Here is a 16,231-nt window from a genome sequence, read left to right as displayed (position 1 = left end):
GGATGTTTTCCATCACGTCCGCGCTTTCAGTATAAATTGAAACTCGCTGGGCAGTCTAGCTACCCTTGTTGATTGATCAACACAAGAATGAATAGCAGAATAGTGAAACTGTTAGAACTCCAGATGCACCTGGAATATGCCAGGCGCATAGTAAACGAACTATCAGCGGAGGCTATCGTAGAAGAAGCAAGAATAAAGAAGGAAGAGGAGGAGAAAAGAGAGAGGGAAGAAGAGGAAAAAAAAACTAGAAGAGAGGATGTCGTACAATATTCCCGAGACAGAGGATTGGGGTGCTGAAGCGAATCATCCCGCCTCTGCACTCTCAAGACAAAAAGTAAAAAGAGACTGGAGTCAAAGATGCGTGTGTGGCGCCAGGCCTGGAAGGTGCAACCATTAGATAGGTGCATCTGGAGTTGAAAAAAACCAACAGCCCTTTTCAGGGCTACCCAATACTCTAGAAAAGAAATAACGATCAATTTGCCAATGTGTGTAGGTAGAGTAGTGTGAATATAAAAACTAACTCTTTATTTATAGTGAGAGTGTATGTGTTTGTGTGTTTGTGTTTGTAAGAGCTCTGGTATGTTTGTGTGAATAGTAGATTATAGGTTTCTTTATTGTTTCTTAGCGTATGTGGAGAGTATAGTTTGGGTTTGATTATATGAAATGAGAAAAGTGGGGATGTTTTATTTCACGTACGCTCGTTGATGGGTCATGATCTAGGTAAGATTAATTTTATGTTTTTAGGGGGATGTTTTCCATCACGTCCGCGCTTTCACTATAATAACCCACCACGTTCGTCGTTCGAACCATTCTACGGAATAATAAAAAGGAAGATGGTGGTTGTAAGTGACTTGTTCAACAATTTGGTACAGATATACAACTGGATAATAGATGGTATCTATGTAGTGGAGAGACTGGAAAAAGAATGGAAGATAGCAGAGTACCTGGACTACGCTAAATGTCTAAACATAGCAAAAGAAGTGATAGCAGGAATGATTGAAGAGGAGGAAAAAAGATTGAGAGGTATGATAAATCCCACCTATGTCAGAGTGGGAAGCCTAAAGGAAGCACTTGACAATGCAAGCAAAGTCAGCTGCTTTCTTGAAAAAATGTCACATGGGACAGAGTGCTCTTATGTGGAGAGAGGCCAGGAAAGACTGAGGAAAGGAGAGGAGTTGATGAGAAAAGTGATGGAGGTAGAAGTCAAGAAGATTAAAGAGAGATGGTATAAAGAAAGAAAAGAAGAAGAAAATAGAAAAAAAGGGATGAATTTGAAAAACTGAACACAAACTGGATGAAAATCCAAGAGAAGTTCCGGGCCATGGGCCACGCGGACTGGCTGCCGGAAACAGAAAAGAAAAAGAAGAAAGGAATGATGGACAAAATAAGAGGATGGTGGAAGAAGTTAAGAAGTTAAAAGAAGAAGAAAAACCCAAAGGCCCTTTTCAGGGCCCCCATATTTCTCGAAAAGAGATAGCCTTTCCATTGCCTACCCCTTTTTTTATTTTGTTTTTTATTTTTTTTAAAAAAAATAGAGACCCTCCCTGTTTCAATTTTACATAGACCCTATACAGTCCCAAGGGTTTTTGGCCATGTTAAATTTACATAGATCCTATACAGTCCCATGGGTTTTTGGCCATGTTAATTCCCATAGACCCTATATTGTCCCACGATTTTTCTCCATGTTAAATTTACATAGACCTTATATTGTCCCAGGGGTGTTTTTAATGATAAGTCCCATAGACCCTATACTATCCCTATTCACTACTGATAGCCTTTCAATTGCCTACACATTTTTTTAAATTTAAATTTAAATTTAAATTTAAAAAAATTAAAAAAAAAAATCCCATATTCCATTCCCCTTGTCCCTAGACAGACCCAAACTCTATTCCCCATGTTCAATTCCCCTTGTCCCTAGAGTGACCCACGATTTTTCTCCATGTTCAATTCCCCTTGTCGCCAGAGTGACCCACGATTTTTCTCTATGTTAAATTTCCCTTGTCGCCAGAGTGACCCACGATTTTTCTCCATGTTAAATTTCCATTGTCGCTAGAGTGACCCAGGGGTCTCTGTAATGCTAATTCCCATTGTCGCTAGGGTGACCCCATTCACTACTCTTATGGTGGGATAATAAACACATATTCAGATATATCAGTTGTCGCCAAGTGTGCTGTGTGGGTGTACAGTGCACACAGTGTGTAGATTTGACAATGCTAGGTGAAGTGCTTTGGTCAATATATACACAATAATATATGTCTGTGTCTACAGTCTACGGTCAGATGCTAGTGTTTGTTGAAAAGAGGCTGTGAAAAGCATTTCAGACTTGAACTGCTCATAAATATTTCTTATTATATATGTTCATGTGATATTTTGATAATAAAGACAGTTTTGACCTAAAATATGGGTTTGTTAGTTTTTAATTTCCTCCCTGTCGTTTCCAATAGTATCACATTCCAGACAGATAAAAATGGGGCATTTCTTGTCTACATTAAAAAGATTATAATAGTTTTTTTATCATTGCAAGTACATACAAGATTTAACAAATACAGAAGTTCATTATCAAGTATCTTTTATAAGCTCCACTAAGCGCTATTCACTTCACAATTGAGATATTGCCGTTGTTTCTGCTTGAACGCCATTTTTTAGCACCTGATAGGCTGTGCATGGCGGTTGGTAAGTAGGCGTTCCTACATGAGTACAGAAATCTCAATGGTACAATGTGTACATCTTTCTCCTCATCATGCGGAATATCTATATACACTTCATACTGTGTACATCTAACAATGTGTATTATATACACTACACTTCATAATGACTGCATCTCGAGTCCTATCTATATACATTTCATAATGTGCACACCAGCTCTCCATTTAAACTGTCTGTATGCACTTCATAATTTGTACATCTCCACACAATGTGTATTTTCCATGTACGCTTTATAATATGTACATCTCAGTATGTGTACTATGCATATGCACTTCATAATTTGTACATCTCCTTACCCATATATGTATTGCATAATGTGTACATATCTCTACCATATTTACTGCTTACATACATAGATTTATGTTTGTACACCAATACGTCCATCACATTAAAGGAATATATTTTATTCTTATCTTGCTCTTGTGAAAAATGTCAGATGTCTTCCTTGTGCAACTAAATGATTGGAATGTCAACATAAAGTAAGTCTCCATCTATTGATTATGATGGATGATAATCAGCTATGGTTTCATCATTACTTAAATTTAAATATGTATAGGGTTCTTGATCCGTCTGGAAATGTTGTTACAACAAACTTGGCACGGGTGTTATTGAAAGAAATAGCATGTGCCGCCTCAGGAATACACACAGATTGGATACTGATGGGAGTACAGTATGATGTCAGCTGGTGGAAGTTGTCAAATATGCATCCCACCACCACATACACGTTATCATCACTATCTACAGCAACACCTCTAGGATACCTGAAATTGTCAGGACTGTAGACACACATCTTGCTACCATTCATGTCAAAACAATACAAGGACTTGGCCATGAATATAGTAACGTAGACACGTGTGCAGGATGAATTAAGAGCAACATAAGTTTCTGAAGGGTCACAATGACAATCAAACTGATAACACTTCTCCTCCACTCCTGTACTGTTGATCAGACCCCAGTAGTGTCTACCTTTGTCATTACAGTTACCAGACACAACTATCTTTCCTCTCCTTTCTTCAGCGATACCATAACATTCATATCTGGTCTGAACCGTCCTGGAGGGTTTGATGGTAGTGCTTACTAAAGACAGGAACTGAAGTGTTTTCAGTTTTGGTAAAGACACGGCCACCTCCTTATGATCCACTGTACAAATGTCCCAGGGCCGTTGTTGCAATGTTAAACTGGATAGGTATTGGTATGTGGAGTTCAACAGAATAACTCTCTTGTTATTACAGTCCGCCAGCAACACTTCATCCCCTTGTACATATGTGCATCCTGTATAGAATGGTTTCTTATCATCAGGTCCTTCTATCTTCACAGTTTGCTCCATCTCAAATTTATATTGTGTAAAAGGCTTTTCTGCTCTTGCTATAGGGAGATTTGCACGTTCATTTTTGTATATCATCCGCCCAATGTTAGCCTGTTGGGCCAAGATGCACTTGATTTGTGGACCGATTTCAAGATTTAATGTGACAGTCTCTGTTGCATTAAACTTCATCTCAATTATATTGTAGTACTCCTTCACTTGCGATATCATTCTATCAGCGATGATAAAAATCTGAAACAATGATAATTATTAACAAAAAGTAACAAAATTACGTAAATTGAAACATACTGGATTCTACGTCAGGATACTATTTTTTCAAAGGGTTTAGATTCTAAGATTACTTATTGAATTCGTACTAACCAGACATGTTTTATTTTCCTACTGCTTTATAACAAGATAAAATGCCTAACCACCAAATAGTGGAACTGGACTTTTATAGTTTCTTTTTTTTATATATTAAACTTACAAAAATATCAATGCAAAAGGATTGTATAATTTGCTAATCTATCTATCTATCTATCTATCTATCTATCCACCCATCCACCCATCCATCCATCCATCTATCTATCTAATCTATCTATCTATCTATCTATCTATCTATCTATCTATCTATCTATCTATCTGTCTGTCTGTCTATCTATCTACCTATCTATCGACCGCTCCGGCGGCCTAGTGGTTCGAGCGTCCGCCTCGGATGCGGGAGGTCGTGGGTTCAATCCCCGGCTGAATCATATCAAAGACTTACAAAAATGGTACTCACAGATGCCTCGCTTGGCGCTCAGCATTAAAAGGTTAGTGTTAGGACTGATTGTCCTGGTGTCAGGATAATGTGACTGGGTGGGTCATCATGCTACATGTCTGCGGCATGATTCCCCAGTGCTAGACATCACTATAAACTGCCACACTGCAGACATCGTAGCGATATGACTGAAAAATTGTTAAAGCTACGTTAAAAATCCAGATCACACACATCTATCTATCTATCTATCTATCTATCTGTCTGTCTGTCTGTCTGTCTGTCTATCTATATATCTATCTATCGAGAGAAAGTATATTTAATTCGAAATTGATAACATGAATAACAAATTAATTGGGACAGATGCATTCAAGTGTAACCATTGGACGTGACTGCATGACCAGTATATAATTGAATGTATACACCCCATTTAATTTTATTTTGACATTATGTGGAAAAATAAAGTGCATGGGAGGTAACTGCGTTTTGCTTATCTATATCAGAACTAATTCCATGACGAATTAGCTTATTTTGGGTTTAACTTACACACTATAAGAACATAATGGGGACTATAATGTCTTTTCTTGCTTAGGTGTCAAGCGCTTCACTCCTATTTTAATGAATATTATTCATATTTCACTATTGGTGCACACAGTTATGGCATAGCATGTCACACATTTTTCAAAGCAATTTAATACCACAGGAGCAGATACACCACAGAATAATCATAAGGAAACATATCGTTATGAATGGTGAATGCCACCAATTGATAAGTATTGTAAATTGCGATACATATGACATTTTTCTTGACATATTTCTTGGCAGAAGAATATAAGTTTGCATAGCAGATTAAGTCTTACTTAGACTCAAAGAAGTGCGTCATGACCTGTTTTCAGTGTATAGTTCTTATGTTTTAGCCTGAAGCAATGATCTTTATAAATTGTGATATTTATAAGCATAGCAAATAAACCTACACAATATAAAAGTACTACAAGTAAAATGGGTCACTGTAAACTATGTTTCACACTTAAGTGGAGTTTGTAGACTTACTTATTTACGATTAAAAACATATCTCGTAGTACTTCACTATTAGAAGAATCATTCACAGTATTTCACCATCAAAAACATACATTGAGTCAATTTACTTTTAGAAACAACACATCCAGTATGTGTCTATATGTGAATCTGCCTAAGATGTGCATCACTCTTGTTGTAGGTAAAATAAATATTTTGTTATATTTTGTTGTTTTGAATTTCAGTGCACTGGATACATGGATGAAAGTCGCAGACTACAAGAGGTAGATACATTACTAGTCAAAATGCCAGTAGGGAAAAGCTAGAGTTTATTGATTACCAATAATGCAATTAGTTTAGAAGAATAATGATGTTTGAAAGTAATGTCTCAGTTTCAATTTATAAATGAGAAAATAACGTCGATAAACTCCTTTTTTATACATTATTCCATTCTCAAAAGACGTGGCTAAAACGACAGGAGTATTGTTCCCATTCTAGATAAAATGAACCCGCTGACACCGGTTATAAACTGAAATTAAAGGATATTAATCAAAAGACTATCATTTTAGCACAAATATAGATATCGTATATTTATAAAAACAAAATGTCAAATTCTTAAGTGCGTAATAATAGTACTTACGCTGATAATATATTTCCTATGGTATATATATATATATATATATATATATATATATATATATATATATATATATATATATATATATCATATATCTCATATATCTCTCTGCTAACACCTAGTGCAATCAGATAACGCGAAGCATAGAAACAAAGTAGGTGCTAAGATATTTCTTTGCCTGGGAAAACAATAAACAAAAGACACATGTTTGTATGTTTATTTTTTTGGGACGGGGGGGGGGGGGGGGGGCGAGGGGGAGGGGTGTAACTTCTCTGTGATAATTTTAGAATCGGAGTTTTATTGCCGTCATAACCAAAAGGAGCATGCGTTTGAATGTCGAGAAGTCTGTGAATTTTGGACACTACAGATGCGTATAGAAACGTTATAAAAAGAGGAATACACAAGGAAAAAAAAAAATAACATAAGAAAGATCATTTGCATATTTTCCATAAATCGCTTTCACGATATATGGAATTTGCTAGTGAACTACTGAGGTTTGTAACCTTATGAATACGCAAACTGTAACATACAAAAGTAACCGTCCAAGTGAAGAAAAGTGGTACCAACTGCGTTCTAATTATGTAAAATGTCCCCTCAAAGGATGGTATGTTTGGTACAATGTCCTGCACAACGACAACTTGTACAACACATTGATATGGATACAAAGAGAATCATACAATATTTTCGTTATGTATGCGATATGCGAATTCGAATAGTGCGAAAATGAATTGCATCCTACCTTTGCATTTTTCTCGTAGGCATTTCTTCCAGAAAAGTACTGAATTGTAGATGTTTTCTCGAAAATACGTAAGACATAAAACTCTGGGTTTTCATGTCCTCGAGATATATCTTTGCATGCATAATGTAAAGGCAGACAAATGTTTTATGTGTGATTTAGGTGTGATTTGTTGCAATGATCAACATTATATTTACAGATGCCATCAATCATTGTGTTGGACCTAAACCTAGAATTGATATACAGGGGATTTGAACTGAAACTCTTCATTTCACACATTTTTCATGTCTTTCTACATATCGTTAACATTGCAACTATTTCCTACGGTTGCAATAGAGAAAACTGAGACTTCCATGCTGTGTAATTTACAATTACAAAATAAACCGTTAAAAATTTTGTCGCCATCATCGTTACGAATGATTGTACCTCGCGAAGGTATCATTTTTTTTTAAAAATTCTGTGCTTCTTATTGTTTCATTTTGAACGCAAAACCTGCCGTTTCTTGACAGTCACTGAAAATCATATTTTAATTTGTTAATATGGGTAATACGCTCTTCGTTATATAGCAAATGATTATTTTTACGGAATTGGTAATGAAATAATGGGACAAAGATGTCAGTTATGAAAGGTAAATAGCATTCGTTTTCAGACGAGTTTCATTTTTAGTTAACTTTTCTTATCCCGTCATCTAATCATTATGATCTACGTGTATTAGGAATAATTTCTATCTAACTATAATAATAAAAAATGGTTTCAATCAATGTAATAAAGCGGTTGATTTTCAATTTAAAAAATAAAGTAAATTGAAATGTTTGCATTTGACTATGGCAAAGCATGCTCGCTACTTCTCAAGAAACGAAAAATTTTGCCTTATGCAATATATTTATAAAATGAAATATACCTCCTTATCACTACCATGTTTCATAACCGTCTCAAGTCTCGTATGTGAGTTTCGTACAGCAATTAATAAGGCCTGGCATGCATGATTTTCCTCTTGTTTTCGAATGACTTCTTTTTTGTACAGTTCATTTCCTTCGGACTTGACCTTGCGTTCTAGATCATCAAGAAGGCTGTTGATTTTTTTCCTTATTTCTTGTAATGTGTTGGCCATATCTTGTACTTGCGATTCAAGATTAGCGATATTTGAATCATTCCTTTTTTCGAAGTTAATAAGATGGTTTTCAAGTTTCTTCATCTCTTCAAGGACCCGCACAGGCTTTAATTCCTCTAGAAGAGTGGTAGCATCTTTTGCTATGTCTGAAACTTTTCCACAGTGTCTGTGATGAACGATGCAACAGCTTGAACAACAAGCAATCTGATGGTCTCTGCAATAAAACTTTAAATTTTTACCTTCATGTTCTCGACAGGGAAATCTCTTCTGAAAGTTAATTGTGTTCTCTCGTTTATTAGTTATCGATTCTATCGTTACGATGGAGTGGTCCTTTGATATCTTTTGTTTTTGGTGAACCTTTAGACATGTTTCACACATTGCCTCCTCACACTCAATGCAAAACCCATGAGCTGTGACAGAGATTCCATCAGACACACAACAGTCACAAGGTCTAAGAACTTCGTCTTTATCTTCTATTGATTGTAAAAGTGAATCGATCGGATAGAGGGAAGCAAACATTTCTGGTGTTTTACCTTTTCTGGGAATGAAATTCACGCTTCTGCATATTGGACACTGAAAGTTTTTTAGTTCTTTCTCTTTTGCAGCCTTGGACGAGATATAAGACTCCAGACAACCCTGGCAAAACGAGTGTAGACAAGGCAGCTGTCTGGGTGCTTTAAATTCACCAAAACATATTGGACAATGGGGCTTCTCTATGTCATGATCATATCCTGGAGTTGCAGCCGCCATTTCGCTCCACTTTAGCAATCCCTTGTAAAGAAACAAAATTAAAACCCTATGTATTTTAAAGGGCTTTGTGAAGATCTATCCTTTACTTGTCATGCTGGTGATCATTATTAGTCTCCGCGATATTTATAATGGAGCGCGTGACACACATAGCTGGGAACTATATTATATCTTGAAAATCTCGTTCGTGACATAGCAGGTACAAACAGATATCTAGAATACAGGTAGGTCAGTTTATCTAAATGGTGTCTTTATCTCCATTTAACAGGTTCCTTACTTCAGATGTAAAGGCGGCACACGTGTATTGAAATATTTATTGCGTTTTCAACATTCAAGTTACCATGGCAGTGGTTCGGAATTAGTTCCATGCGTCTGTTTAATTTGTCCTCGCTACATATAGTACAAAATGAAAAGGCATTATCAAGTTTGTTCACGAAGTTTATAATTCATAATAATAATAATAATAATAATAATAATAGGAAAGAGAGAAAGAAAGAGGTCATTGTGAACTATATTTAATATATGCAGTATCAAATATTGCTAATTAGTTTGATTTTCGTTTGAAATCTCTTTTTTCATTTCGGCTGAGTTCAATTTACTCATGTTCGATAATAAATATACTAAAGGATATACTTTGGCCCTAACTAATACAAGACTTCTCCAAATTTCACCTAAAGAAAATGGTGTTTTGAATTTAGGATCCATGAAAGAAAATCCACAATTAACGATCTGACATTTTAGTATTTTCTCTATGTCTCTGTCTCTCTCTCGCATACATAAGCAGTGTACTTACATATGCACGTATGTTTGTAAGAGTAACGGTCATGATGTTACTAATAAGCCTAGCTGTTCCTTGATTCTCATGTAATATGTACCGATTTTGAAGGAGAAGTATCAGGTTAAAAACTCCACGGCTACAATAGGTGTTGTAGGTGTATGTGTACGTGCGTGTGTCCACGCTTTGAATGGTGGAGCATGGGAGGGTGGACTAAAGCGGCCTATGTATACGAGAACCTTTACGAACCAGCCTATTTGATGTGGATTATTTCGGTACCTGATACGTGTGTCTTCCTGCGAAATAAAACACTGAGTTCGATACTCCGCGGCGGCTATTCTTCCTTCACATTCTTCGGATGTGCGAACTTACCTGCAAGCTGATGATTAAATGGCTTTATGGAATGGCGGTTGAAGGAAAACACATTGGCATATAAACTACCTCATTGAAGATGGCACTAGTAGGAAATTTATTTTCTGTTTAATCTATTGTTCTAGTATTTCATCCGATATAGGCAACACTCTCTGAGCCCGATGTTTACGCAACATTAGCATTGTTTAATTTCATTCGCAAGAAAGAATAGTACAGATAGTAAGTCTTTATTTAATCAGTTGTTGACTTCATTTCTTGCTATGTCTTCTGCTTCTCATACAAAGACAAACAATATATCTGGATTCTCTAAATTAAGATTCAATAAAATCCCTTTGTGATTCTTTTTGATTTGCTCTCTGCATACGTGAACAGTTAAATCGCACTATACCGATTACAACCAACTAACGGTTGAACATAAACTTTTTGAATTTCGCTTACTGTTAAGTGTAGAGTTGAACCGAGGACGTATTTAAAATTCATGCCGATTCCATTGGGTGTTTAGACAATATCATTACATTTGAAAAAAGAAACTTTATTGCCATTTACAGTGTAAGAATAGTTTTTGAAAAACAAGAAACATGTAAACATTCATTTGGCATGCAATGCACGATGTATAACCCGGTATTTGCAATCTTGTGGTGGGAATGTATAACTACCAGCACCAAGGGTGTTTCGTAATGTGTTCTCTGGTTGACTGACAAAGGAAATATTGGCGACATGTTCCGAAATATCTCACATAAGTGGCAGTTTATATTGGCTTTGTTGAACATATTACAGTCTAGTTGCTTTTGTCGGACTATACTTACTTGATGATTTGGCTTTGGACCAAATCCAGTCTTGCCACAAGCAAGTGACGAAATAGAATATATTGATAAGTTTGTTTAAATAACACTCATACTTGTCAAGCGTAATAATAATAATAACGAGGGCTTTGTATAGCGCCTGATCTTTAGAAGCTCCAAGCGCTTTACAACATTAGACAACCTATTACATAAAAAATATATATAATGATTTTAGTACAGAAAAGAAACACCATGAAATTAGAAAAACATAAAAACATACTGTAAATATTTAAGGTAGGGAACATTATTAGGTCTTTAAGTTTGTTCTTGCAGTCGAAATAAGTGCGTTTTAAGAACACTCTTGAATTGAATCCATGTGTCTTTGTGTCTACGTTCAGTGGGCAATTCATTCCACCTTGCTGGGCCCTGGTATGCAAAAGAACACTGTCCATATGACTTTGTTTTCATAGTAGGAATAATGAGTATAAGATTGTCAGAAGAGGAGCGTAAGTATCTTGCTGGTATCTACACATGGGTGAGGTCGGATAGGTATGCTGGACTAGAGTCCGACAGTGAAAAGTAGCACAGAGAACAAATTTTGTCATGGATTTTGGATCGAATGGATAGCCAGTGTAGGGTACAGAGCAGTGGGGAGGTGTGCTCTGATCGTGGTACTCTAAGTATGATCCGAGCAGCTGTGTTTTGAAACTTTTTGAAGTTTCTGGAGCAGATATTGAGATAAAACAGACATAACTGAGTTACGATAGTCCAGTATTGAAAGTACTAATGAACACACAAGTGTTTTAGTGGCATCAACTGAAAGATATTTGCGAACTGAGCTGAGCCCAAGATATGCAGCCTTGCATATGTTCATGACGTGTTGGTGAAATGTGAGAGTACTGTCCAGAGTGACACGTAGGTTTCATAATGATTGTGTGAATTTAATGTTGGTGTTACTGATATTTATTGTTTGAGTTAAAGGATGTGACTGAGAAAGTCTTTGTGTTATGATCAGAATGGCATCAGTTTTATCATCATTGAACTGTAGCTTTTTACATGTCATCCATGATTTCACATCAGTTGGGTGGCTAGATTTGTATATTTGGGTGTCGTCAGCGTACCCTTGGTGAGACACTGGACGATGATCTATGACACTTGAGAGCGGCTGAGTGTATAGAATGAAGAGCACAGGTCCAAAAACAGACCCCTTTTAAACACCACAACATAGATTAACTGGCTGGAGTGTATTCACAATTTTTTCCTATTATCCAACACAGAGAGAATGTTACTAACTACTTTTAGAAGAGTAGTTTCAGTACTGTGGTAAGGGCGATATGCAGATTGTACATTGCTAAAAAAGTCTGTTTGAATTCTGATGAGATACAATTTGGGAGAAACTGGGCGTTAGTTCTTTAAATCGTTATGGTCTAGTGTTGGTTTCTTCAGCAGAGGCTTTACAATGGCGGTTTTGAAAAATGATGGGAATTCCCCTGATGAGAGAGAGGTATTATTGACATCAGTTAGTGAAGGCGATATTGGGTCTAAGCACTCAAGCAGCAGTGATGTTAGAACTGGATGAGGTTCACATGACTTTGGTGCACTCTTAATCATGATTGTACGTATGAAATCCATAGAGGCAGGTTCAAATGCTGCTAATGGTTGCCGCTCAAATTCTGTATCCCAACTGTACAGTGACGACGAGTCAATTGAAATTGTGTTGTCAAGCTTATCTGTAATGGTTTGTACTTTGTCACGGAATAAATTTGCAAACATGTCCGGTAGGTCGACTAGAGAGAAGGTAGTTGGAAGTGGTGTACATTTGTTCCTTGACATTAGCTTGTTGGTAATCTCGAAGAGTTCTTTGCAGCTGGAAATTTCCATGACATTAGTACTGTAGTGGGCTGATTTTGTTGCGTGGACGTTCTTCTTATCGGTGTCATAGATTTGCTTATGAATAGTGCGTCTGCTGGAAAGCCAAAGCCTCTCAGCTTTACGTCGGTCTCGTTTAGCAGTGCGAAGCTGTTCCCTAACACTGCTATACCATGGAGAACACATCTGAATTGATACTTTGCACTTGGTTGCTGGGGTATGTTTGTCGAGCAATAAACGCAGAAGTTATCGATTTGTTCTGCTGTAGGAGGTAGGCAATTTATTATGGTCTGCTTGGATGTCATGCATTAGTTTGGTTCTATATAACATACGGAGGGTCTCTTAGTAGCAAATAAAGGTGGAGGGTTAGGGACTGATACGTCGAGATGGTATATAATGCAGAGATGATCCTATGCAAGGTCATGGGATACCAGGGAGGATACGTAGAATATTATCATCAGGACTATGAAGAATCCAGTATAAAATGTGACCATGTTTATGGGTGGGTTGATTAACTGACTGTTTGAGGTTGAAAACATTAATGGAATCTAATAGTTTTGATGTGTTTGGGTTTCCGGTACAGTCAAAGTGAAAGTTGAAATCTCCAAGAATAATCAGGTTGCCACTTATCGAATTTCCATACTCCAGGAGATTCGGAAACTGCTCCAAAAAGTGAGGTTCAGTCAGCTTGTTTTTTCTATTAGGAGGAGGGCGGTATATGCAGACAAATGGACTGACCTTTACTCCAATGTGAGTGTGGTTTGGACTAGTTCAAGCGATGTGTGGTAGAAATTGAAAGTTGTGGTGTGGTTCAGACGTTTGATCATGGAGCTCTTTGTGATGATTGCAATTCGACCTCCTCGAGAGTGGCGGTGGAACGACTTGATGGAGTAACCGGTGGGTGTTAGATCCGCGCACTTGGGCTCATCGCCTGATATTGTTAGCCATGTTTCTGTCATGAAAAAGAGGTCGATATTCCGATTGTTGATGAAATTATCTATTTATGTGCGCTTTTCCGGTGGTCTTACTGATTGGGCATTGCATAGTACAATACACAGAGGTATCTCTTGGATAGTTGACACAAAGGTTGACGATTTAATAGGGATTTAAATTAGGTTATAAATTAACAGTCGAAGTTTTAAATTGTTGAGCCGGAAAGGGCATACGGCAGATAACTGTAATTCTTGGTCTTGTTCTACGCCCGCCAGCTTTGAAACAACGTTTCTTATTTCGCTTCTGTTTACATTTAAGTAATGTTCGTTTAGTCTAGAGCACAATGTATGTGGAGAGGCAAGTAGTGGACATTTAAAGCAATTAATGAGGGTCCATCATAGCATAAACGGGTTGACTGGCGAGTATCAAGTGATGGCGGTTTGTTCAGCAACAAAGGAAGTTGTATCAGTGGAGCAAGACAGCCGAGAAAAAGTCTAATTGTTCTCGTTTCCAAAACAAGGAGATGAAGAAACACATACGAACTGAACAGCCAATGCATGATGAACACAATAACGTAGACGAAGACAGGCAACAAGCACATATATCATGAAAAACGGCACAAGAAAAAAAAGCTGCTTCAGGCCGGTTAAGCGATAGCGGCCATCTTGTCCCTTTTGAGCAAATTGATTACGCCAACCGGACAAATTAGAGCTATTTGATTGAATAAAAATATTTGATGGTACCTTGAGATATTTTGGCAGTATCTGTAAATACTTTACTCTAACTCTATCGATAATACAGCAAATCTAATGCCTGCTTGTTCTAAATTAAATAACCCATAACCGATAAATTCAAGCTTTCCTAACATGAATCCTGTTAAAGAAAGAAAAAGATCCTTCTTATGGAATAGTTATTTCTTTAAAACTGATTTGCATCATTTTCTTAATGTTATTTGATCAATACGCATAAGGGAGATTTTCTTTGAGATGTTCCGTGGTAATATTAATTTGTTATATATATATATATATATATATATATATATATATATATATATATATATATATATATATATATTTTCATGAAATCGTTACTAAATTAATGTATAATACTTTTTGTCACTGTATTGCCACGTTATGGTGTGTAAGTTGTTTGTATGAAAGAAGTATTTGTGGCAGATTGTATTGTTGTTGTTGTTGTTGTTGTAGGCTCTTAACGCCATTTTTCAGCACTTGATTTTGCCTTAAAGACCTCGTTCTAGTTTGTTTGTGAACAGATAATTCGCCTCCAAATCATAGAGATGCCAGTCATAAACATTGTTTACCACCCCGTTTCATGTGCTCAAATTAAATAAGCAATTATTATACTGAAATCTGAGAGCAAACAGCGAATATACCACTAAACACAATCGCTGGCAAGTGCTGAAGTACAAATATCATGTTATCACAAGTACACAGCTTACAGCTTGTCTGTCGATCAGTTTTATTCTCCGGCATGCAGATGCCTGTCATTATTATCAACTGCAAAATGTACATACCCCTGAGAATTTTCTATGTATCACGGGATTAGAAAGATACATGAGTCTCTAATGATAACAAGTCCAGTAAAATCGCAATAAAGACACACACACACACACACACACACACACACACACACACATATACATACATACATATATATATATATATATATATATATATATATATATATATATATATATATATATATATATATATATATATATATATATATATATATATATATATATATATATATATATATATTAAGCCTGGCCAAGCAGTTTCGATATCTTCTGATGTCCGTTTCAAGGCGACCAGCGCGAAGAAGGACAATTACAAACGCAATAAATAAAAACAGAAATATAAACAAAATATGTATTTGTAATTTTCTGTGGCGAAGTCATATTCACAGAATCTGTTAATAATGCCATTGGTTATATGCTGGAACATTGGATTCGCAATGTCCGAATTTCCAAGTACTATATGCATTTTTCGCAAAGCAGTTGAAATAACTACATTGATTAATAATGACATAACGCTCGCAAAGAGTTGGGGGTGGGGTGGGGTGGCGTGGGTGCCCAAGTAAGCAATTGTAGGGATGCTTGATTATACTTTCTTTAACTTAGTTCGACGTGCTTTCCAGTCATATGATATACAATATCTTAGACGAGTACTTATATGAGTTACACATTTTTCAAATTAGGTCCAATAAAACGCATTCAGCTTTAGGGAAGTAAATGCAATTGATTGATATGGTACCCCGTATAGCATCGGTCTCTTCACTGATAGTAATATAACGAAATTATCAATTGGAATATTTGAGCATACACAAATGGTTTTATTAAATATAAGTCTCAATGTGTGTTATTTTGGGACATTTTTTTTTGCTTACATATTTTACTGGGTTCCTTTGTTAACTGGTCTCTTCTGTTGTCAAACAAAATGAATTTTGTACTTTGAAATGTTTGTGTT

General features: G+C 36.4%; 1 protein-coding gene across 1 annotated transcript; it reads right to left on the bottom strand.

The window, feature by feature from the left end:
• Window positions 1-2,414: 2,414 nt before the first annotated feature.
• Window positions 2,415-9,911, bottom strand: LOC149790774 (uncharacterized). Its single transcript, XM_089972832.1, has 3 exons — window positions 9,805-9,911; window positions 8,055-9,401; window positions 2,415-4,261 (listed from the first exon to the last, which is right to left on the bottom strand). Exons 2-3 carry the CDS (start codon window positions 9,012-9,014, stop codon window positions 3,239-3,241), a joined length of 1,983 nt encoding a protein of 660 aa, XP_089828958.1. The 5' UTR covers window positions 9,015-9,401; window positions 9,805-9,911; the 3' UTR covers window positions 2,415-3,238.
• Window positions 9,912-16,231: the final 6,320 nt, after the last annotated feature.

Source organism: Sinohyriopsis cumingii, chromosome 10 (assembly GCF_028554795.1).
Source record: "Sinohyriopsis cumingii isolate HCF-2022 chromosome 10, ASM2855479v2, whole genome shotgun sequence".
Lineage (NCBI taxonomy): Eukaryota > Metazoa > Mollusca > Bivalvia > Unionida > Unionidae > Sinohyriopsis > Sinohyriopsis cumingii.
The sequence above is the reverse complement of the archived record's forward strand: the minus strand, read 5'-3'. Positions and strand labels throughout refer to the sequence as shown.